Here is a 26,179-nt window from a genome sequence, read left to right on the forward strand (position 1 = left end):
CATATAAATGTATATTTCTAAACCTTAATTAACATTGAAGCTTATAATTATTACACAGTTCTGTGAGATGTTTGTAAAACATGTTGCCATTAGTGAAAATAAGTTTCAGATTCAACCATGAAGCTATTTATTTCTGAAAGAGATAGTAGTTTTCTAAAATAAATGTTCTTTGGAGAGAACTAAGTAGATTGTTACCTAGTCACAGTGCAGAAAAACCCTTGTAGGGGGGCAGGGGGAACTGCCAGCTAATGACTGGATGATTTCTGTTCTGTGGACAAGTCTCATTCTCCAGTTGTATTTTTAACTTTAAGATTGTGGGAGGGAAGGACTGGGAGGGAGTGAGGGAAGGGAACATGCTATATGAAAGAAATGTACTCATTTCTTGACTCATGTAATTGTAATACCTCTGTAAATCACCTTTATAATAACAATAAAGTAAATAATTTTTAGAAAAGAAAAAAGAATAAGTGGCCAAACAAAAAAAAGAAGTGTGTGATAACTTGTAATGATAGAACTGTGCTAAAATAGCACACATGCTTTTTAAAATTAACCACATAAAAATATGATATTATTAGAGCAAAGACTATATGGAGATTTTGAAAGACAAAAAATGCCAACACTTTTCAGTCTTGTATTTACCTAAATACATCATTTTCTCTTTCCCAGGCTTTGCTAGAGGTGGTTAATGACCTCTTTGAAGAACAGACTGACCTGGAAAAAATTGTCAAGAAAATAATGCATCGGGCACAAACTCTGTTGAAATGTGAGCGCTGTTCTGTTTTACTCCTAGAGGACATTGAATCACCAGTAAGTTATCCTTAATTTGTCATATAGAGTCAAAGTCTGAGAATGGAATATGGCTGAGTTTATCTATTGTTAAACTTGTGAAATCATGAGAGGAACAATTCCCCTCATGACTCTTCTAATCAGGAGATGACTATTAATAAGTGAGAGTTTATTTTCTTCAGATGCTTTTCCATTCTTGTCTTAGCACCACCTTGGATCTGGAGACTCTTTAAATTGGTGAAGACCTTACAGGCCTATCCCAGCCCTCTGTACTTATCAATAAAGGCACTGAGGTGCTGGCTGCTCAGTCACAAGGCTCAATTAGAAGAGAAACTCAAGTGCCAGATCCCACTTCGTTTATCCAGCAAGGGTCAGGCACACAGTATTTTAAGCAAAAAAAATGACTGAGGCTCTTAGCAATTAGAGACAGCCAGATGGTACCTGTGCTGGGTAATGGAATCGCCCTAGCTTGGACTTCTCTGGTAGCAGGTATTTTTACAATTTTTATTTCTTATTGTTAAGATGATGAATAGAGGAGTTACATATATAACCAGTTAAATATGTAAGTTAAATATGTAAGGGAGTGAGGACATTTCTTGTCGAAATTGTTACCTCCTACCTCATTTTTTTCACACCTCCACTCCTCCCCAATCCCCCCTCCCCGAGTTGTACAGTTAGTTTACAACATATTGTCTTATAAGTATTGATATTGCATTGGTTTGCCTTTTACCCTTTGTCGCACCATTTTGATGTTCCCTTTCCCTTCCCTAATTCAGACAAACATATATAAAATACCCAAGGTACTAAAATCAAATACAGTGACCATAGGGAAGATAAACAAAAGAAAAAAGAAATAATTTTATATAGTGCATCAAAAATAACAAGAACCGGGCTGGGGATATAGCCTAGTGGCAAGAGTGCCTGCCTCGGATACACGAGTCCCTAGGTTCGATTCCCCAGCATCACATATACAGAAAACGGCCAGAAGCGGCGCTGTGGCTCAAGTGGCAGAGTGCTAGCCTTGAGCAAAAAGAAGCCAGGGACAGTGCTCAGGCCCTGAGTCCAAGCCCCAGGACTGGCCAAAAAAAAATAAAAATAAAAATAACAAGAACCCAATATCGAATAACAACAAATGCTGGAGTGGATGTGGTCAAAAGGGAACGCTACTACACTGTGGGAGTGTAAACTTGTTCAAGCACTCTTGAAAGCAATATGGGGGTTCCTCAAAATGCCGAACATTTTGCAAAGACTTGAAAAAAAATCATACTAAGTGAAGTAAGCTGGACCCAAAGAAACATGGATTCTATGGTTTCCCTCATTGGTAATAATTAGTATATGTCTAGGATAGTCTTAGCAGAGGATCACAATAGCTCAATAGCTATGTACATATGATCACATAAGATGATGCTAATTGCAATGAACTCCCAGATATGAAAACAAGCAGTTTATCATTGCTGTTGTTATTTATTTATTTATTTATTTTTTTGCCAGTCCTGGGGCTTGTACTCAGGGCCTGAGCACTGTCCCTGGCTTCTTTTTGCTCAAGGCTAGCACTCTGCCGCTTGAGCCACAGCGCCACTCTGGCCATTTTCTGTATATGTGGTGCTGGGGAATTGAACCCAGGGCCTCATGTATAGGAGGCAAGCACTCTTGCCACTAGGCCATATCCCCAGCCCCTGCTGTTGTTATTTTTAATACACTATGGTAGTATGTTTGACCTGCTTGGCTTCCAGACTCTTTCACTGCCTTTTTTTTAGACCTGGGGATGATGGCCCAGAGCTGCCTCAGGAAAGGAGACACCTTCCTCTTCACCATGGGAATCCTCCTACTCCAAAGAGATCACAGAGCTCAGAGCCTCTGGCATGATACACTTAGCAGATTTATGGCCAGTGTTTAGGTTCTATTCAGCCTGTTCTTAGCTCTTTGGGAGAAATCTGTTGGACAAATAAAAATATACAACAATATTGAAAATAATAATTACCATCAATCTCAGTTCTCAAAAGTTAAATATCTAAACCTTCAACAACAATTTAATACCTTTGTTGACAACTCTCTTAAATGTCCAAGAGTTGCTCCCTCACAAATGGGCTAACGATCTAAAAAGAGACTTCTCTGAAGAGGAAATGAGAAAGGCCAAGAGACACATGAACAAGTGCTCTACGTCATTGGCCATAAAAGAAATGAAAATCAAAACAACACTGAGATTCCACCTTACCCCAGTTAGAATGGCCATTATCAGGAAAACGAATAATAACAAATGCTGGAAGGGATGTGGTCAAAAGGGAACCCTACTACATTGTTGGTAGGAGTGTAAACTTGTTCAAACACTCTGGAAAGTGGTATGGAGCTTCCTCAGAAGGCTAAACATAGAGCTCCCCTGCGATCCAGCAGCCCCACTTTTGGGCATCTACCCAAAAGATTATAAGGCCACACTAAAGCCACCAGCACAACAGTATTCACTGGAGCACAATTTTTCATTGCTAAAACATGGAACCAACTGAAATGTCCCTTAGTAGATAAGTGGATCAAGAAAAAGTGGTATATAAGCACAATGGAATTCTCTATCAGAAAGGATGACACTGCCCCATTCATAAAGAAATGGAAGGACTTAGAAAAAAATTATACTAAGTGAAGTAAGTCAGACCCAAAGAAACATGGACTCTATGGTTTTCTTCATAGGGAATAATTAGTACACATGTAGGATAGTCCTAGCAGAGGTTCACAATTGCTCAATAGCTATGTACATATGAACACATAAGATGATGCTAAGTGAAATGAACTTCAAGTTATGGAAACAAGTGGTATATCATTGCTGTAGTTACTTTCAACATGCCATGTGAAATGGTATCTTTTAAAATTTTTTTCTTTTTTTCTTTTTTCCTCGTATTCCCTTCCTGTGGTTTTACCCCTAATATCACTGTATCTGATTTTAATGCCCTGGATATTGGATACACATGTATTGGATGTAGGGTAGGGAAAGAGAATACCAAAACTGAGAGACAAAAAGACAAACCAATGCAACAGCAATACCTACAAAATCATATGGTGTAATCCATAGGTACAACTTATGGCAGGGGGAAGAGAAATGGGGAGGGGGGAAGTGGGGGAAAATGAGGGAGGAGGTAACAAGTTGGATAAGAAATGTACTCATTGCCTTACGTATGAAACTGTAACCCCTCTGTATTTCACTTTGACAATAAAGAAAAAAAGGCCAAGAGTTGTGTAATATTAAGAGCTGTTTAAACACTGAAGAAAATAGTATTTTACTGTGCTTTACTTAGAAAAGATTATTTTCTTTGCCTTTAGGTTAGTTTTCCTCAAATAACAATAACCTGAAGATAAAGTTTAAGAATTATTATAAAATTACATTGAATGTATATGTACATATGTATAATAAAAATACCATAAATACTAGACAGATAGATAGATAGATATAAACTCAATGTTGTATTACTTATATTTCAAATGTTTGTCATCCTGGTTTTAGCAAAGCTTGAGGTTATTTGTATTTCAATCAGTTTGATTTATACAAACAATTGCCTTACAAGTGTACTGTGGATGGGTAGAATTTACTGACCCTTTGGAGAACATGTGCACATGTGTAGAGACACACACACACACACACACACACACACTCCACCCCATACACACATGATAGCACATAATTATAGAGTGCTTCAAGACTTTTAAAGAAGTCTTGAGTTACTTTAATTCTCACATTATGATATAGGTATTATTATCACCTTGATTTTACAGAGAAGTCCAGTAAATTCTCAGAGTCATCACCTCCTGACAAATGGAAAGGGTAGGGTGTTCATCTGTACCTTGCAGGCTTCAGGGAAGCCTAAACAAAGGCAGCAAAAGACAGCTGTTGGGACCTGGGCTTCCGGATTCTCTGAGTCAATCTCACACCTCTGTGAGTGCAAGAAACTCAGAAGGCCAGGATAGAATGTGCACAAGAATGTGTTGTTAGTTTGTATACAAACACAAATGTAACTGATACCAAAACAGGGTGGTCATTCTTGCTGATCTTCCAACCTGTACTTGTTTTTAATAGTACAGTTCAGCTGTCTGGAAAGCCAAACAAAAATGGACAGCTGATGAAACTTGACAGCAATATCTTCTTAATATAAAGAAGAAAGAGAAGGGGCAGACCCACCATCTACAGAGGGTAGATGATCCAAGCAACAAGGTTGCTGGAATATTACTGAAAGTTAAAAGAGCTTTTTTAAAATTATTGTTGCTGAATGATCTAAGACTGTATAGATAAGGACGGAGCAGAAAACACTGATCCACGCCTCATTGTTTCTTCTCTGATCGACTCCTCATTGTTTCTTCTCTATTTTCGCCCTCTTCCCTCAAAGCAAGGATGGACTCCACCAATCCAAAAGTCAGGGTCTGAGGGTAAAAGTGAATCATGAAAAAAACAAACAAAACAACAACAACAACAACAACAACAAAAAACGGAAAACAAGATGAACTTTTTCTGCTTGATATTGCCTTAGAAGTTGTGAAGATTTTTTTTTTGCCAAGTCTGCTGTCAGAGAAGTTGGTGGAGGAGTTTGGCTAGGAATATAGTTTTGTGGTATTGCCAAACAGAAAATCATCCAAACCATGATTTTTCTTAGCACACCTCTCCAGAGCTTTCTCAAGCCTTTGGAAGTGCCTAGGTTCTGCTGTTCTTTGCATCATCAGTTGTCTGGTACAAGTTATCAAAGGGAGACAAGACAAAGTCAGCCATGGGCCAGGAAAGCACTCAGGCTGACCATGAAAACAGACACCTAGCTACATTAGCAAACTGAAAATTGTGTGGAGACAAAGCACTTTGGCTGGACTGTATTCCTTCCTCATCTGGGAATGCTAAATAGACAAACGGATACTAAAAGCCCTTGTCATATAGACCTAGTGAAGACTATGATTAACTAGCAGAGAGGAAACCCAAGTAACATCAGAAACACAATTTGATTTGATTCGATGAACCAAGGGCAAACCAAAATTGATTTTTTTTTTTTCTTTTTGGCCAGTCCTGGGGCTTGGACTCAGGGCCTGAGCACTGTCCCTGGCTTCTTTTTGCTCAAGGCTAGCACTCTGCCACTTGAGCCACAGCGCCACTTCTGGCCGTTTTCTGTATATGTGGTGCTGGGGAATTGAACCCAGGGCCTCATGTATATGAGGCAAGCACTCTTGCCACTAGGCCATATCCCCAGCCCCCAAAATTGATTTTTATCCTTTCAAAAATGGGAATGGCAAGTACAAAAAGACATAATTGAAATTGCCTAATAGGCTTTTTAAAATAGAGAGCAATGTTTTTGAAAACAACAAACAAACACAATTCTCATTTGTAAGGGCCAGAATTTCCTTCATATAGGCTTGAAGAGAATCAAAGCCAAAAGTTATGAACAAAGAAAGACACTGGAAAGAAAACAGATGAAGCCTTAGGCTGTCCTGAACCTCTATGGCTCAGACTAAAGGAGGTAGCTACTACCTGATGTAGCTAGTCTTCTTAACACAGTTCCATGAAGCCTCCAGTTCCCACAGGGTGATGGTATTCAAGACAGTGGTGGTGGTTGAAATTTGGGAGGTGGGGTGGTGGTGTTGGGGAAGCCATGGGGTAACGAATGTCTGATAGTGTTTTGTTTCTAAAGTCCTAGAGGAGCATTAAAGACAATTTCCCACTGCCTATAAAGGGAAGGCTGGGACCGGATGAAGCCTTCTTGACCTGTAGGTTTGCAACCTAGACCTGGAGGTACTGTGCATAGTTAGGCAGCCCAGAATTAAAAATGACTATGAGGAGAGTGGGGCTGCCTTACCCTCAGCAGGGGCCTCCCTGGGTAGTGGGAATGTCTTTTGAGCATGCCTCTGTCCATAATTCCCAGGAAACTGCACATCATCCTGGTAAGAGTGTCAATATTCAATGGTTATTAAGTTTGAAATGACTGAGAAACCTGAAGCAGCTGATTTGAACTATGGGATTCTCTTTTGTCTTCTGTCAATGAGAAGAAAGTTGTGTTATATTACAAGAAATGTACCCAAGGCCTAACATATGAAACTGTAACCTCTCTGTACATCACTTTGACAACAAATAAGAAAAAAAAAGAAAGTTGTGTTATAGAAAAATGATGTATTATATTTTCCACAATCTTAACTGCGGGCTGTAAGATTTATAACACATGTATTATAGTCTCTAGTTAGTAATCTGGTATTTGAGTCACATTTGACAAAAATGCAATGGCAATAAAATGGATGGAGAGAATGATGGATTATTTTATATGTATTCTATATCTATTATACCTTTTACAGTTTGTAAAAGGAAAAATAAGAAATTTAAATGTAAAACAGACACAAGTCAAAGACTGTTTTAACAGCATTTATGAGGGAACTTGTATGATGTTAAAATCAGTCTAAGGAGACTTGAAAGATCAATTATTTGAGTTGGGCATGGCTGTACATGCCTGTAATCTCAGCTACTCAGGATGCAGAGCTGGAGGCAGAAAAAGAGTTTAAAGTTAACCTGTCAAAGTTAGAAACATTTGAGCATGGCTCAAATGGTAGAATAACTCTCAATTCTGGGGAAAAAGTCAACTTTTCTAGGCAATGTTAGGATAAGATTTTGAAGTTATAAGCAAAGCTAGTGAGAGACAAAATGAGGCTATAACATGCATTCTTTGAGGTTATCTTTTTCATTAGAGAAAATTTACTTACATTTCTCAGCAGAGAAAAAGCTCCAGATTAATGTTACTTTACTAAATCTGGAATGCTTTATCAGTTGGGCCCAATCAATGAATGGAAGTAAGTACAGTTCTTAGGAGAAATTACATTTTATAATTAATATCTTTTATTATTATTGTAAAGATGATATACATAGGATTACAGCTACAAAAACCAGGTAATGAGTACATTTCATTTTGAACAGTGTCATACCTTCCTTCATTTTCTCTGTTTTTCCCTCCTGAATCTCCTCCCCCACAAGTTTAGTTGATTTTCATAAATATCTAGTGAGTGTCACTGCTGCATTTGTTCACCATTTGCCCCATCCTAGGAGAAATATTTTTTTCTGTAAAATTCCAGGGAAATAAATACTTTAAGCTGTCAAGCTTATACAGTTTCCGCTGCAACGACCCAACTCTGCCAATGTAGCATAAAGATATAGATGAAGGATGAGCATGGCTATGTGCCAATAAAACTTAATTTCTAAAAATAGGAGATGGGCTAGATTTGGCTAGATTTTGCAGGCAGTACTTTACAGATCCTAGACATAGATAATCATCAATCTGCACATTTATGCATTTAAAAATACATACACAATAAAGAGCCACCAGTATGAGACTTCCGAAAAAATACTCAAAGACTAAAGGGGGAATGAACTGTGAAAACAAAAGTGACATGCAGTGCATGCACCCAAAAATAATAATTTTCCATGATATTAAATGAATGAATGTGATTTCTTGGGAAAAGTGCTTGAAGAAGATATATAAGAACTCAAGAAATAAGTAATCTGCAGTTAAAACAAAACAAGAAAAACAGGAAACTTAGTTGGTAGAGCTTGAAAAGAAGCAGAAGAAAATGTGCAACCATACAGAAATGGATATTACACTTTGATGAAAGGAAAGAAAGGATACTTCTAAAATGCTCTCTGGGGCATGAAAAATACAACTGAAAATGAAATGGAAAATAATACATTATGAAAAGATAAGAAAGAGAATGACAAGAATGGAGTGGGGATAAAAGAAGTTCAAAATAAGGATAATTGGTATCTCTGAAAAGAACATGACAAATGGAACAGGAAAAGAAAGCATTCACAACTATAATACTGGAACATTTTATTGAAATAAAGTCAGAGTTGAATTTACAGTCTGAAAGAGCATACCATTTCAGGAAAAGTTGATACTGCTTACCACTGAATTACTTTTGGTGTTAATGGATTTCAGAGGTATAGAAAAGTTCTATGGACATCTAGGCAGAAAAAGAAATCATGCCACCACTATAGAAAATTCATCCTGGTATTTATTAGACTTTTCAGTTTAGTATCTCTTCCTTCTATTGCTAGAAAACAATGGAGAAATAGCCACAAATTATTTTAAATTAATTTATTTATTGTCAAAATTATGTACAGAGGAGTTACAGTTTCATACATAAGGCAGTGAGTACATTTCAACAAATTCTTTAGAAAGGGAACATATGAGTCTACAACTGAAATTCTAGCCAAATTCATATTCCATTTTTTCTTTTGTTGGTTGTGGAACTTGAACTCAGAGCCTGGGAGCTGTCCCTGAGCTTATTTGCTCAAAGCTAGTGCTCTACCACTATGAGCTACAATGCCACTTTTGGTTTTCTGATAGTTAATTGGAGATGAGTCTCATGGCCTTTCCTGCCAGGGCTGGCTTCGAGCCACAATCCTCAGATCTCAGCCTCCTGAGTAGCTAGGATTACAAATGTGAGCCACTGGTTCAAGGCTCATATTTCACTTTATTTTTTTTTTTTTTTTTGCCAGTCCTGGGGCTTGGACTCAGGGCCTGAGCACTGTCCCTGGCTTCTTCCCGCTCAAGGCTAGCACTCTGCCACTTGAGCCACAGCGCCGCTTCTGGCCGTTTTTCTGTATATGTGGTGCTGGGGAATCGAACCTAGGGCCTCGTGTATCCGAGGCAGGCACTCTTGCCACTAGGCCATATCCACAGCCCTCATATTTCACTTTTAAGCTATAGATATTCTCAAATATTCAAGGAAGAAAGAATTCAAAGAATATAGTTCCAAGGAGCTCATCCTAAAAAATAATGGGAGATTGAAATCTAGCCATGCAATTGATGAGTGAAGTCAGGATAAATAAGACTGGCATTGAGAATTGAAGATGTTTGTGTGTGTGTGTGTGTGTGTGTGTGTGTGTGTGTGTGTGTTTCCAGATCTGAGAACTGAACTCAGGGCCTTGTGCTTGCCAGGCAATTGCTCTTTGGCTGAGCTAAATCCCCAAACCCTGAATATATTTTTAAAAGTATGGAATTAAGGCAAAAATTAAACAAAAAAACCCAATGGGGGTATGTGCCTATAGAAACAAATATAAACCTTATATAATAAAGCATAATGTGGTAGTGGTTTCCCAGTGCTCCCTAGCCAACAGATGGGTGAGCATCTGCACACACAGAAGGTTACTTCCACAGAGAAGCACTGTGCTTGGAGCACATGCCCCTTTTCTATCGAATGGTATCAAAACTGGTGTTCAGAGAAAGATGTCATGTCACCTGTCAAGTCTGCCACTGCAAATCAAATACAATCCTGAGACATGCATGGTCTAGGGAAAGAGAAGACAGGGCCTTGGAGGGTGGTACATGTAAATCATGCTCATGGGCTTGTGCTCATTGCCGCTATCAACAGGTATCTGGTTTTACATATTATTTCAGTTTTAATGTGTCAGATTTATCCATCTTCATTTTTTTGATTTGTATTCTCAAAATTTTGTTGCAAAAATAATCTTCATTTTAATGGCATCCATATATACAAATATGAATCTGTTACTTATGATCTTTATTTAAATTTTACTTTAATTGATTTATTGTCAAAGTGATGTACAGAGGGGTTACAGTTTCTTATGTAAGGCAGTGAGTACATTTCTTATCAAACTTATTTATTACCTTCTCCCTCATTTTTCTCCCACCTTCACCCACCCCAGTTCCCCCTGCCCCGGAGTTGTACAGTTGGCTTATAGCATATAGTGTTGTAAGTATTGCTGTTGCATTGGTTAGCCTTTTACCCATTGTTTCTCCATTTTTAAAATGTTTAAAAACATTTATTTGTTTTGTTTTTGTTGCCAGTCCTGGGGCATGGACTCAGGGCCTGAACACTGTCCCTGTCTTCTTTTTGCTCAAGGCTAGCACTCTACCTCTTGAGCCACAGCGTCACTTCCAGCTTTTTTCTATATATGTGGTGCTGAGGAATTGAACATACGAGGCGAGCACTTTACCACTAGGCCATGTCTCTCCATTTTGATGTTCCCTTTTCCTTCCCTAGTTCCAATAAACATATATACAATACCCAGTACCAAAGTAAGTTACAGTAACATCAGGGGTAAAACCATGGGGAAGAAAGACAAAATGGCATAATTTCACATGGTATGTTGAGCCTAACAGCAATGACAAACCACTTATTTCCATAACTTCGAGTTCATTTCGCTTAGCATCATCTTATGTATTCATATGTACATAGCTATTGGGCTATTGTGATCTTCTGCTAGGACTATCCTAGACATGTACTAATTATTCCCAAGGAGGGAAACCACAGAATCTATGTTTCTTTGGGTTTGGCTCACTTCACTTCGTATGATTTTTCCAAGTCTTTCCATACCCATTTGTAATTTATTTTTGTATATGCAGTAAATCTGTATCTTTCTCTGTATCTTCTACTTCTATAAAACCAATAGTCTTGGAACTATTTTCTATTATAATGCTATGCTACTTTTTTATTTGTGCCCTGGTTCTGGGGCTTAAACTTGGGGCCTGGGCACTGTCCCTAAGCATTTTTTCCTCAAGGCCAGTACTCTATCACTTGAGCCACAGTTTTACTTCCAGATTTTTGATGGTTATTGGAGATAAGAGTCTCATACACTTTTTTCCCAAGTTGGTTTGGAGCCACAATACTTAGCTCTCAGCCTCCCGAGTAGCTAGGAGTACAGTTGTGAGCTACCAGCACCTGGCTTGTCATTCTACTTTCATATTATGTCAAGTACCCATGAATACCTGAGAGTGTTTCTGAGCTGACTGTTTAACATCTGATAGGGCACATCTTCAATATTATTCACCCTTAGAATTGTCAGATAACTGTCCCAGGAGAGGAAAGAGAAACTTCTTTTTCATACCTTTCCTTCCTTATGGAGAAAGTTTATCTTAAAAGGAGGCTTGCCTTGCTCATTTTTTAATGACTTGCTAGTCAAGAAAAAGATGTTATCAGATAATTTATATTCTTAACAATTTTGCTTATCATTTTCTAATACAAGTGTGTTCAAATTGTTATCAAAACTGGGATTTATCAATATCCCTTAGTTCAATTCTGTGGATTGATTCTTTAGTTGGGAGAGTGTTTCTATTTATGTGTTACCATTGCTTGCTTGCTTGCTTCCCTTCTCTTCCTTCCTTCCTCCCTCTCTCCCCCTCCCTCCTTCTCTCTCTCTCTCTTTCATTCCTTTCCTCCCTTCCTCCCTCCCTCTCTCTATCTCTCCCCCTCCTCTTTCTCTCTCTTCCTTCCCTGCCTGTGTAGTGGCTTGCACAGTTCCCTCACTCCTGATTAAGAACCAGGACTTAATATTGGCAGCTACAGTACTGTAATAGTATACCAACTCAGACGATGTGAAGGTTGGCTACCTGTCTTAAGGTAACACTGTGAGTCCCCATCCCAAGAGGAGTTGACAATCCAGCACCATTGTGACCTGTCTCTAGACCTGGAGTCTAGTTAGAGGTGCTTTTTACGTCTACGTCTCCCTCCACCTTCCTTCTTTTTCCTTCTGTTTTCTCTTCCTTTTAACCTCTGGATGTCTTTCTAGGGTTGTTTTTTTAGCTTCAGCATTGACAAACTTTGCTCCAACTTTGGAAGAGATCAGATATATGAAGGCCAAAGTTTCTGGCACCATCTCTATTGGCATTTCATCTACTACTTTATAACCAACAAAGAAAGCAGGATCATTTCAGGAAAATGATGCTTCTTCCTCCAAAAATAATTTGTGCTTCTTTATATTTTATTCCATTCCTGGAAATAAAATGTTTTGCTTATTTATTTAATGATTCTAGTCCTTAATAAAATTATTTATTATAAGTAGATATTTCAGGGCTTCTTTACATTTGAAGGAAAAAATAAAATAAAGAAATTTAAATCTAGCTCATTGCTCAGAGCTTGTACTTTTGATCTTTAGGCATCCAGGTATAAACTGCTCAGTTTACTGTGGGAATGGCAAAAGTAGACATGAGGATGCCTTTCTAGCCTTTTCTCCTCTCAAATTAATATGTCACATCCCTTGAGTGTTTTAGTTGATTGATTTTTAAGTGAGTTTATCAAGGATATTTTCTAATAGACTGAAAATAACAACCACAAAAACCCCTTAGTTGGCTGCTATTGTGAACATCAGGGAAAATCTAGTGCTAGGATCTGAATATCCCCTGCTTTATGCTATTCTGTTCCATGAACCTGTCTAAGCAATTCCTGTCACTTCTCTTAGACTCTTTCTAGCTCATGCATTTACTATTGTCTCTATTTTTGTAGGGCTTAGGCAAAGAAAGCAAATGTAGACATTTCAGTCTTAGGTCCTCAGGCACTTGGGACATTCATGTTTCCAAGTTTTTACTTCATGCATCATCCTGATGGCTGGCAGCTGTTTCCTGTCCAGCACTCTATAAAGGATTTCACAGCTAAGCTTGTAATAGAAAACAAGCCAGCAGAGCTTTTTCTTAATGAAGAACAGCTAGCTATGCATGCTGGTTTTCTAATGTGTTTCCTATATTGTTGGGCTTTATGTAAATATACACACAATTGAGCCACTAGCTGGATAATCTTCCTAAATACTATAATGAAGGGAAGAGATAGAGTGAGTGCCATTTGTTCTGAACCAGACTGCAATTCAGACTCTTCCCTCCTAAGTGGATTGTAAATATTGCTTCAGATTTTCCTTTCATGTCACTTTCTTTGCATTTGCCTACTTTACTTTTTTTCTTTAATTTTCCTTCTCCTTATAAGAAAGCCAGCTTAAATTCTATCTGTTTTATGCCCCAAGTGCTGTTCTAGAGTGAAAAGTAGATGGTATTTTTAAAAAACATCTTATAATTATCCAAGCAAGCTTTGTTACATGTGCACACAGGCTGCAATCCTTAATATACTTTATATTAAGATATTAACTTACTGTATTACAACCTATCTGCTACAGACCTATGTTATTTCACTTTATTAATTAATTTCTCCTCTCTTTCTATATCTGATAGAGTCTCACTATGTTGTTCCATCTGGCCTCAAACTCACTGCTTTCCTGCCTCAGCCTCTCATGTATTGAGATTTTAGATATGCATGACTATAATCATCTATATAATATATCATTCCACTACAGACAATAAATTTTATACCATCTAATATTCAAGGTCCGTCACTTCAACTCCCAAGTTAACTTAGGGTTTTCTCCTCTGGTCTTCAGCCTTGTTCTGCCCCTTCTTCCATTTTCTGTCCCTGCCTCTCTATGGTTATACCTGTATGTATGCTCATGGCTCTGCCTTTGCACATGTGGTCCCTGAAAAAGATAAAATTCACTAAACTATTGTTTAGGGGGCAGTTATATTTGGCCTATTGTGATAGGGAGAATGACAAGATGAGACCATCTTAAAGAAAAGAAACCAAGAGCATATGCACAAGGGAATTATCTGCATTGTTCAGAAGCCTAAGGGGACAGGGGATGGAGACAAGTCTTACTGTGAAATATGCTTTAGTAAGAATATCTTTTGAGCATACTGAACTCTAGAACACTGTCAGAGATATTTCTCTATCATTACTATTTTTGGAACACATAGGACTTGAGTTAAGTTCGTCATTGTCAATGCTACTATTCTATTAACTATGGACTCATGTTTTCTTTTCCTCTCTTCTCTCCTTCTTCTTCTCCCCTCATTCTCTCTCTTCCACCCCAACAATGTGTATAATACTATGTCCTCCTCCCTCTTCACTCTTGTGTTACCTTGAGCCTAGCTGTGTTAACTGCTTTCCTAAGTTGCTAGTCACTGGGTCCTTAACCAGTAACATATTGACCCACCATTGTTTTTACACAAAACACACTCCTGGAACTCATCCCTTTATTAAATGATGTTCAATTAAACTCTTCTGAGTGTTCTCTCCTTTTTTGCCAGACCTGATTTAGACCCTCAGCCTGTAAAGTTCTTCAGTGCTCATCCTTTAGGACACAGTTTACACAAAGACCTTCATATCCTCCCCTGTACTCTGGCAGCAGTTTGGGCACGTGTCATGGTAAAAGTATACATTTATGAACCTTGCCCCATCATGCTATCATATGTTTAGAGCTCCTGAAGGATACGCATTTTAAATCCGTTGGTATTTTGAGGATCCATTACAGCCTAGTGAACTGTACATGACAAACATAGGCTCTGTGACTAGATGATGGGAGTGAACTCTTCACTGTCTTAAAGGAGAATTTTGTCAGGGTGATGGAGGTAGATGATTATTTAATGGCTTCTTTTGCCCTTCTGAGTAGTCTTTGTTTTCTTCTTAGGGAAAATAAAGACTCAGGAAACTTCTTAAAAAATGATGTTTACCTAATAAATTTTCTTTTTGGTGGCAGGAACATGTACTTGGGCATAGTTTGATTTTATAAGTTGTTTTTAAATGAAAAGAACAGAGAGAAACCAGACTAACTAGCACTTGATAACTGTCCAAGTTAAAAAAAAACAAAAACAAAAAAAACAACCCTTCTAGTCCATGGAGCTCTTCCAAAGAACCAGCAGGGGTGTTTTGTTGACTTCTCTAGCTTTCAGCATAGTACAATGCCCAGGGCCCATCAACAGTGGGAGGAGCTTGGACCCATTTATTTAGTTTCACTGATCTAGAAACCACTCATGGGATTTTCCTCATAAGAGTCTAATTTTTACTTAATGGATATAAGTATGTGTATTTAGTTGTTCAATCCATATTTACAATACATACACACATACATATATGTATATATATATATTAAAAGTTGGATTTAGAAAGTAATTTTTTGAAAATTAATGAAACTAAGAAACATAGAATTGGTCCAAGTCAAGAAGAAAACATGAAATTTGTTTTCTTGGATTTGTGTTTTCACTTGTTTCTTTTGGGCTGTAATTTTTGCTGTGTCATTCTATATTTTTACATTAAAGTACTTTAATTCTCTTTAATGTTTTATTTTTGAGCCTAGATATTTGAACATAAATATTTTTGAATTTTATGTAGTTATTCCTTTTTCCTTCCTTCCTTCCTTCCTTCCTTCTTTCCTTCCTTCCTTCCTTCCTTCCTTCCTTCCTTCCTTCCTTCCTTCCTTCCTCCCTCCCTTCCTTCATTCTTCTTCCTTTACTTTTTTCTCTATTCTTTTCTCCCTCACTCTCTTCTTCTCTCACTGTCTCCTTTACTCTCCCTCTCTTCCCTCCCTTTGTCCTTCCTTCCTTTCTTCCTTCCTTCCTTCCTTCCTTCCTTCCTTCCTTTCTTTCTTTCTTTCTTTCTTTCTTTCTTTCTTCCTTCCTTCCTTCCTTCCTTCCTTTCCTTCCTTCCTTCCTTCCTTCCTTCCTTCCTTCCTTCCTTCCTTCCTTCCTTCTTCTTCTTTCTTTCTTTCTTTCTTTCTTTCTTTCTTTCTTTCTTTCTTTCTTTCTTTCTTTCTCTTCTTTCCTTTATTAATTTCTCTGTGTGTGTCTCTCTCTGTCTCTGTCTGTCTGTCTGTCTCTCTCTCTCTCTCTCTCTCTCTCTCACACACACACACACACATACACAAACACAATGTCTCAGTCTAAGCTGGCCTTGAACTTATGATCTTCCTGCTTCTGATTCTTCAGTGCTAATATTAGGGTGTGTACCTCCAGGTAGGACTAAATTCATTAAATTCTTAACAAAATATAACTTGTCTGATACTTTGAAGAGCAACCATACGTCTGTTAGTTTAAAATTTGCTCCACAGAGAAACTTCCTTTTTGGCAGTACTTGGTATTGTACTTGAGGCTTGGTGCATGCTAGACAAGTGCTCTACTATCCCACAGTCCTTTTGTTTTCATTTTTGTTTCTGAGATGGAATCTCACTATCTTTACCTGGGCTGGTGTTGGACTGGCCATCATCTTGACTCTACCTCCCCATAAACTGGAATTACAGATGTGCACAAATATGACCTAAGAAACTTTTCACAGGGAAAGGAAACAATATCAATATTTGTCCTGGGGTTACAAAAAGACCCCCAAAACTTAGTTGTGTTGGGTACTGGTAGCTTATACCTGCAATCCTAGCTTTTCTAGAAGTTGAGATCTGAATATTGTGATTGAAAGCCAGCTCGGGCAGAACAGTCCATGAGACTCTTAGCTTCAATTAATCACCCCCAAACAAGAAATGGAGTGGTGGCTCAAGTTGTACAGTGCTACCTTTGTGCAAAAATCCTCAGGGACAATGCCTGAACCCTGAGTTCAAACACCAGAACAAGTATAAAAGAAACAAAGATCGGAAACAAATAAACAAACCAACAACACCCCACCTCAGTTGAAGGAAGACTTTCCCACGACTGTGACATGCATATTCTCAATTGTATTCATTAGCATTTGCCTTGGTGACCAAATTTATATCTGTAATGTAATATATTCTTTTGGAATAAAAGATAGTAATTCTAAAAATTTTTTAAAAGATGATAACTCTTATAAAAACTTATGAAGAGCTAGATTTGGCTCATGTGTTGTCCTTTGCCTAGAGAACAGAGGGACAGTCATATTATTTTCTGTCTCAAGATACATGATATTTCTCAATTGTTCACCTTACTCTCTTCAGTGTGGAGTAGGGACCATGTATAGACGGTTTCTTCCAATAATTTGGGGTGTTTGGGCTATAATTGGCTTTGAGCATAACTTCAGGTTGCTCCTAAATTAGAGAACCCATAAGGAGATTCCATTCGTATTTCTAGTAGCAGTTCCAGTAGCATTTTTAAATATATAGCTTAGACTTGGATTTTTGTGACAGTTTCAGCTTACCCTTTCATGAGTCCAATGCCTTGAAAGTCAGATGATCCAGATCTAGACTAATTTTATTTATATTATGGACACCAAGCTGCTATGTCTGGACGTCCATGACCTTCTCTGGCTTAGGCTCAGCAGCAGTTTTGTCCTCAGCAGTTTTGTTACTATGTCCATTTGTTTTTTGTAACTTCTTTGGTGGGACTCAAATCGACTTCTTATTTATTTATTTATTTATTTATGTTGGTACTGGGGATGGATTCAAGGCCTGCACACACTCACTTTTTATCTTTCTTTTATACCACTTAAGTTTTAATACTTCGAGATTACATCTAATTTATCTCCACAAATACATTGGAATCCAATAAATGTAAAATCAGTAATCAAGTGGCTTTGAGACTACCTTTTAATTAGGCCTGTGGTAATTTGTCTAACAAATATATCACTGGGCAATCAAATTAATGCAACCAATTTTAAGCCCTTAAATTTTGTATTTCTCTCACTCATTATCCAGCTTCTCTTCCTATACCTTTAAATAGCCACTCTTTTATACAACTTAATAGCCCATAAATGTTTTTGTTCCACTATAGTTAGATTTTTTGAGAACGTTCATGTTATTTCACTTATAAAAACTATTTTATACGCATTTGTAGATGTTCCAAGTATGTATGAAGTGCTTCACCTTCTGAATTTTCCATCCAATTCATGGCCAAAAGAATTTAAAGCACTTTTGAACAAAAGTGTGACAATATTTGCTGATAAAAGTATTTTGAGGGGCTGGAAATATGGCCCAATGGTAGAGTGCTTGCTGTGCATACATGAAGCCCTGGGTTTGAGTCCTAAGTACCACATATACAAAAGGCCTGAAGTGGCGCTGTGACTCAAGTGGTAGAGTGCTAGTCTTAAGCAAAAGGAAGCCAGGGACAGTGCTCAGGCCCTGAGTTCAAGCCTCAAAACTGGCAAAAAAAAATGTATTTTGAGTGCTTATGATGTGCTAGATATATAAAGTATGAAAGGCAAAATTTTAAGGAAACAGGGAAAACAGAAAGTAAAATTTGTAAGCAAAATCAAGCCAATAAATTTAAGATCAAATTATATTGTACCGTTAAAACTTTGAATTTAACCTTTTGTTCTGATTTTTCTCAATAATCAAAGTAAACAATTTTATAGGTTTTATAATTCCCTTAATCTAGTAAAAAAAATCACACCAATTAAATCAAGTAAATCAATCACATTTTTCTGATCCTGCCCTTAGATGACTTCCCCTTAAAATGCTATATTAGTTACTAGTATTTATTTCTCCAGAGAAACAAAATATCTACATTTATATTTTGTCTCTCATCCTCATTGAGCAGGATTGTGAAAATGGTTCAATTCCACACATATACAATGTATCCCACAACCTCACCCCTTCCATCACTGTCTCTTACCCCACTCCATCCAAGAAAGCTTCTCAACTTTCAAGACTATGTCTATGTTCCTTTGGATTATCTTCTCATGGGATAATGATGTTTTAAAGATGTTATTTTAAAAAATGTTCCACATTATGCCTCTATCAGAAAGAATGACATTGCCCCATTCATAAGGAAATGGAAGACTTGGAAAAAATTATACTAAGTGAGGTGAGCCAGACCCAAAGAAACATGGACTCTATGGTTTCCCTCATAGGGAATAATTAGTACAGGTTTAGGCTACTCACAGCAGAGGATCACAAGAGCCCAATAGCTATGTCCTTATGAAAACATAGATGATGTTAAGTGAAATTAACTCCATGTTATGGAAATGAGTGTTATATCACTGTTGTAATTATTTTCAACATGCCATGTGAAACCATAGCTTTTTTTGTTGATGATCCTCTTGTATCCCTGCCTGTGTTTGCCCCCATGCTATCACTATATCACATCTGAGTACCCTGGATACTGTATATACTGGTATTAGAACTAGGGAAGGGAAAGGGAATATCAAAATCAAGAGACAAAGGATAAAAAGACAAATGACTCCAAAAGCAATACTTACAAAAACCATTTGGTGTAAACAATTGAACAATTCATGGGGGGAGAGGGAAAAGGGGAGGGGGAGGGGGAATGAGGGACAGTAACAAACAGTACAAGAAATGTACCCAACTGTCACATAAATCCAAGTCTAAGCTATATATTTAAAAATGCTACTGGAACTGCTACTAGAAATACGAATGGAACATGTTTTCCTTTTATGTGTTGTATTTTGTCAAGAAGGCTAGAGATGATGGTTTTTCCTGTTCAATATTTGAAGTTTTGAAAGAACTGACCCTCTAGGATGAGGCAGACTTGCTCAGTGAGGCAATTGCCTTATGTAATTGTGTGAAACTTTCTTTTAAACTTACTGTTAGTTTTCTCATCTATAGATTGAGGATATAAATTTCTAGTTATAATAGAGAAATTAAATAGTCAAATAAACTTAGGGTAGGGTCTGGTTTACAATAAGAACTTAATTTCAGCTAATAACAAAATTACTGTGATATTTCTGTGCTCATAAAATCCCTTTTACCATAATGATTTGGTCAGGTTTCTGCACTGGCTGGGTTGATTTCATGGTATAGAAGGAAGAAGAAAAGTTCAGGTGTCCAGTGATTGTTGAAGAAGTTCACAATTTGAGTGGCAGCACCAAAATGCTCATCTGAGAACAATGATGAAACAAGGAAGCCTGGGGTTGGTGGAGGACATACTTTTTGGAGAGGTGTTTATCCCTGCCTGGCTGTGTATGAGAGCAAATGGATTGTTACAGGGCCATTTTTAAAAAGTATCTAAATAAGATTTCTTTTTGATTGACCAACATAGTTCATTTAAAATGTTATAAAGCTTTGGTAAAATGTTTTGAGATGTTGTCAGTGTAGCAACGTCTGGAATAAAAATTTCCTTCTTTCTTGTGATCCAACTACTTTTAAAAAAGCGTTCCTTTAATCTTCAATTACTTTAGTAATCATTGTAAAGGTGAAAGTATTTATTGTATTATTTTAAACTGCAAGAAAGCTTTAATTGACCCGGATTTACTGTCTTTGTACATGGCAGGTGGTGAAGTTTACTAAATCCTTTGAATTGCTGTCCCCAAAGTGCAGTGCTGATGCTGAGAACAGGTAGGGATGCTGGGCTCTGTGTTTGTCCTTTGATACTCTTTGTTCTTGGTGTAAGTACAGTCATGCTATTCTTTGAAGATGGAAGTTATTCCTTCTCTAAATTGGCTGGAAAGTATTGCCAAATATCACTTGTATGCATTTTAGAACTTAAGTAAAAAACAAAACTATAGCTGCACAATGAGTGTATATACACCTAGCCTGTAATATGTTTTTAAGACCACATTTTCACACTTAAAATGTCATTAACATATTGCCTTTGAATTTTAGTCTCTCTTTTCTCTGAACCTTGTACTGGCTTTGAATAATTTTTAAAGTATGTTGATCTCTAATTTCAGGATCCAAGTTCTTTTTACAAGTTTATATGGAGAAGCAATGGAGGGAACCTGTTTCCTCTGAGCTGCCAGTAACAATTTTGCTTTATACCAAACATTTGACTGAAACTGTTAATGAATCAAGTCAGTTTTTAGGTACTCCTAATTACGTAGGGCACCTAATTTACTCCATTCTTCTGATCCTTTCATTTATTTCTTTCTTTGCTTTTATTTGGTCAATGACATCACCTTGCCAGAAAAAAATAGTCACCAATAATTAGATGTTTCTCTGTTGGCATCTTTTAATCTTTAACAATAGAGGGAGGGTGGGGGACAACTTCACTTTGTACAATCCTGAATAACAGCAACAGTGGGGCTGCTAGGAAAATAGTTCCCTTTAGTTTGGACCTCTCTAGAGAAAGTGACAAAAGTGATGCAGTCACCAAAGTGAAGAGGTCTAGAAGGAGACAAATCAAATGCCCAGGACAGTACAAAGATGATGACAATGTTGTTCAATAGTATGTTGCCATTCATTAAGTACCAGATGGTATAGTAAGTATTTTATATGCACTTTCTAAGAGGTTTTTATATTCATGAAGACAGGCTTATTTTCACATCTTTTAAAAATTTCTTTATTGTCAAAATGAAGTACAGAAGGGTTACAGTTTCATACATAAGGCAGTGAGTACATTTCTTATCCAACCTGTTACCTCCTCCCTCATTTTTCCCTGCCTCCCCCTCCCCATTTCCTTCTCCACCCCCATAAGTTGTACAGTTGGTTCACACCATATACTTTTGTAAGTATTGCTATTGCATTGGTTTGTCATTTTATCCTTTGTCTCTCAATTTTGGTATTCCCTTTTCCTTCCTTGGTTCCAATACATGCACATACAATATCTAGGATACTAAAATCAGTTAGAGTTTCATTAGGGGTAAAACCATGGGAAAGAAATATGAAAAAAAGGGGGGCCCAGTTTCACATGGCATGTTGAAAACAACAACAATGATATACATTTTTCTATTATCAGTTTTTTGATACAAGGAGGCATAGAACTTATGATTCTCTTGCTGTAACCTCAAGTGAGCTTACAGACATGTGCTCCAAGACAGAAATATTTTTGGCAGCATTGGGACTTGAATTCAGTGCCTCATGCTTTCTAGGCAAGCATTCTTCTACTGGACTCATGACCTCATCCCTTTGGCTTTAGTTTGGTTTTAGATGGTGTTTCCTGCTTTTTCCAGTGGTCGGTTTGGAACCATGATCCTTCTACCTTTGCCTCCCATGAAACTTGGATGACAGGCATGTGCCACCACACCCAATTTCTAAACCAGACTTTAAGTCATAGGAGAAAATCAAGATTCAGCAAGTTCCAGAAACTTGTTCAAGGACTTGGAGCCAGTAATGGCATCCTCATATCCAAGGGCAACATTACCTTTCCCAACCTCTGGATTTTGATCCTGTTGTGACATGTAACAAAAATCTAACAATCAATCCCATAAAATGAATATCTCCTGAAATCCAGTTTCCTAAATTGATTGATCTGAATCAAATTTGGGGAATTTGTTAACACTGGATCTCAGAGAGAGTCTGATTGAAAGCACTGAAAATGAAGTATGAAAGAATGATTATATCCAAATACATCTCTGGAGACTGTTTCACAAGGCATTATTAATTTGGATTTTATACCTACTATTGGCTTTCATTTAAGAAACTAATAAATTAAAGCAGATACTAAGTACTTTGTTACTGTTGTATATATGAAATTTTAAAAAGATTGGTGCTACACATTGTACAATTCCATTCACAGGGAACTGTATTCTGTTTCTTTTTAACTATTTTGTTTACATAGTTGTACAAAGGAGTTGCCATTCAGTAAAGCAGTTTATGAATACAGTGCATTTTGATCAATGTCACCCTTTTCATCATTTTCTTCCCTCCCTCCCCACCATTCCTCTAATCTGGATTTTCTTATTTTGTAGGATCTACACTGAATTTTATAACTGTATTGTCCCCCCCCACCCTTTCCTGCCTTCATTCATCTGTCTTTCTTTCTATCATTTCATACTGAGGATCTGAACTCAAAGGTCTCTCACTTGCTAGGGAGAGAGTCTACAGTTTGAGCCATACTTACAACTCCAGTGAACAAAAACATTACAGCAAGAAAATACATCAGTAGCTGCCGGAGGCTGAAGGTAGAGAAAAAGGGTAACTACAAAGAGAATTGAGGTTGCAATGTAACTGTTCTGTATCTTGTATTGTTTGTATTAACAAATGCAAATATGATTATATTTGTAAAGGTATACAAATTGTACACTTAAAAGAGTGAACATTACTCACAGTAAATCATATCTCAATATGGGAAAATGAAGTCTTTTCTCAGAGGTTTTTCTATTCATAAAGATGAGCTAATGTTCACATCTGGATCTAGTGTCATCTAACCTATACCTAACAAAGATATTTAGATTCAGGGGGTTTCTAGTAAAACACTCAGAAATTTTCCTAAGTAGGATATTGTAAAATAACATTAAATACATGAGAGAAAAGTCTCTGTTGGTGTAGATTCCTTTAGCTACCCATAACCTCATAGAAGTTATATTTCTTAAGGAACTATTAAAATACAAAATTCTACTGCTCCTTTTTTTAGGTTTTTATGTCATATACATGTTTTCATGGTCACTTCAGAGTTAAATATTTCTGGCTTGATTATTTTAATGTCAAGAGAACTTCCACGTCAAAATGAAATGACCCAAGGCCCACACTACCCTTGGAAAACTTTCTGATAATAAAGAAAGAAAAAGAAAGGTCATCTTTTCTTTAAATAGACATTTATAAAGAGTGCCTTTGAACTTTGACATTATGAGTCAGTACTCTTGATCATTCTATTTATGGCTTTTAAATTAATGGAGAGTGTTCATTTATCTCAGAAGACCTTTCCTTCATTGTCTAGTAATTTTCTTCTTGTTGGAGTATGTTCCTTTAGTCATTTATTGGAACAATTGGCGCTACCATTTACTTTGTCAAAGGCATGGAAGGGACATGTAAACAGGCCTCAAGTCTACAAATCACAGCATGTTCTCAACACAAATGTCTGTCTTCCTTCTTTTAACCATTTATCACTCTACATCTTTGCAGTAGATAATGTTTATTAAAAACTTCAGTCTTGGGGCTGGGAATATGGCCTAGTGGCAAGAGTGCTTGCCTCTTACACATGAAGCTCTTGGTTCGATTCCCCAGCACCACATATATGGAAAACGGCCAGAAGGGGCGCTGTGGCTCAGGTGGCAGAGTGCTAGCCTTGAGCTGGAAGAAGCCAGGGATGGTGCTCAGGCCCTGAGTCCAATGCCCAGGACTGGCCAAAAAAACACAAAAAAAAAAAAACAACAAAAAAACAACAACAACAACAAAAAAACTTCAGTCTTCTGGAGATCATTTCAAGATATAGTAGTATAGGTTTTATTATTTTTTATTTTAACTTTTTATTATCAAACTGAATCACAGAGAGGTTGCAGTTTCATATATTAGGCATTGGATACATTTCTTGTACTGTTTGTTACCTCGTCCCTCATTCCTCCTCCCCTCACTCCCTTTCCCTCCCCCCCCCATGAGTTATTCAGTTCATTTACACCAAACAGTTTTGCAAGTATTGCTTTTGCAGTTGTTTGTCTTTTTTTACCCTGTGTCTCTCGATTTTGGTATTCCCTTTCATTTTCCTACTTCTAATACCAGTATACATGGTTTCCAATATACTGAGACAAGATACAGAGATAGTGTAGGTACAACCACAGGAAGGTGATAAAAGAAGTTCATCAATAATAGAAGCTACAGTTACATATGGCATGTTGAAAGTAGTTACAACTGTGATATAACAATCGTTTCCATAACATGGAGTTCATTTCACTTAGCATTATCTTATGTGTTCATAAGGGTATAGCTATTGGGCTCCTGTGATCCTCTGCTGTGACTTGCCTAAACCTGTGCTAATTATTCCCTATAAGGGAGACCATTGAGTCCATGTTTCTTTGGGTCTGGCTCACTTCACTTAGTATAACTTTTTCCAAGTCCTTCCATTTCCTTATAAATGGGGCAATGTCATTATTTCTGATAGAGGCATAAAATTCCATTGTGTATATGTACCACATTTTCCTGATCCATTCTTCTACTGAGGAGCATCTGGGTTGGTTCCAGATTCAAGCTATGACAAATTGTGCTGCAGTGAACATTGTTGTGCTGGTGGCTTTAGTGTGATTATGTTTGTGGTCTTTTGGATAGAAACCCAAAAGTGGGGCTGCTGGGTCATAGGGGAGTTCTATGTTTAGCCTTCTGAGGAATCTCCATACTGCTTGCCAGAGTGGCTGAACCAGTTTACATTCCCACCAACAATGAAGTAGGGTTCCCTTTTGGCCACATCACCTCCAACAGTTGTTATTGACAGTTTTCTTGATATAAGACATTCTTACTGGGGTGAGATGGAATCTCAATGTTGTTTTGATTTGCATTTCTTTTATGGCCAGTGATGTAGAGCACTTTTTCATGTTTCTTGGCCATTCCCATTTCCTCATCAGAGAAGTCTCTTTGTAAGTCTTTAGCCCACTTGATGAGGGGGCTATTGGTTCTTTGTGGTTTTGTTTTGGAGGAAGGTAATTTTGTTAGTTCTGCACATATTTTAGATATGAGGCCTTTGTCTGTTGAATGGCAGGTAAAGATCTTCTCCCAATCTGTGGGCTTTCTGTTTATCTTTTTTTTTAACATTTAATTTATATATTAATTGAACACAAATTTTTTGACAAGGTGTTGTGCAAAAAGGGTACAGTTACATAGTAGGGCAGTGTGTACATTTCTTGTGATATCTTACGCCTTGTTTTTCTTTCCCTTCTCTAGGTCAGGTAGACATATATACAATATACAATGTATCAAGAACATATACAGTGGCCACGTGGCAAAGCCCAAGAAAATTCGCCTACGGTTTTAAATGTAAAGACAATATTAGACAATATGTTGACAGTAGTCTTATATGAACGTACATACCTAGCTTTTGAGCTATTGTATTCCACTGAGAGGTCAATTTTTGACCTTTATATGTTGAGTAGTTTGGTTTTAGTTACATACTGTTGGGTCGCTGCCCCAATCCTGTGGGAAATACCATTTGACAAGCAGTTTTTGGTTTCACAGACCTTGTCTATACTGTCTCTCCGTCTCCACTGTCTCTCCGTCTCCCTTTCTTAACAGTCATATATCAGGGAGATCATGCCCCTTTTTTTTCTGTGTTCTAGGCTTGTCTCACTC

General features: G+C 37.4%; 1 protein-coding gene across 1 annotated transcript in view; it reads left to right on the forward strand.

Annotated features, from left to right (window-relative positions):
• Pde11a (phosphodiesterase 11A) overlaps positions 1 to 26,179 on the forward strand; it is a 337,140-nt gene that overhangs the window by 128,015 nt on the left and 182,946 nt on the right. Inside the window, exons 4-5 of the mRNA XM_048344223.1 lie at positions 667 to 807; positions 20,520 to 20,584. Coding sequence (XP_048200180.1) covers positions 667 to 807; positions 20,520 to 20,584 — 206 coding nt within the window. The remainder of the gene's footprint in view (positions 1 to 666; positions 808 to 20,519; positions 20,585 to 26,179) is intronic.

This window comes from Perognathus longimembris, chromosome 4, assembly GCF_023159225.1.
Source record: "Perognathus longimembris pacificus isolate PPM17 chromosome 4, ASM2315922v1, whole genome shotgun sequence".
In the NCBI taxonomy this organism is placed as follows: domain Eukaryota; kingdom Metazoa; phylum Chordata; class Mammalia; order Rodentia; family Heteromyidae; genus Perognathus; species Perognathus longimembris.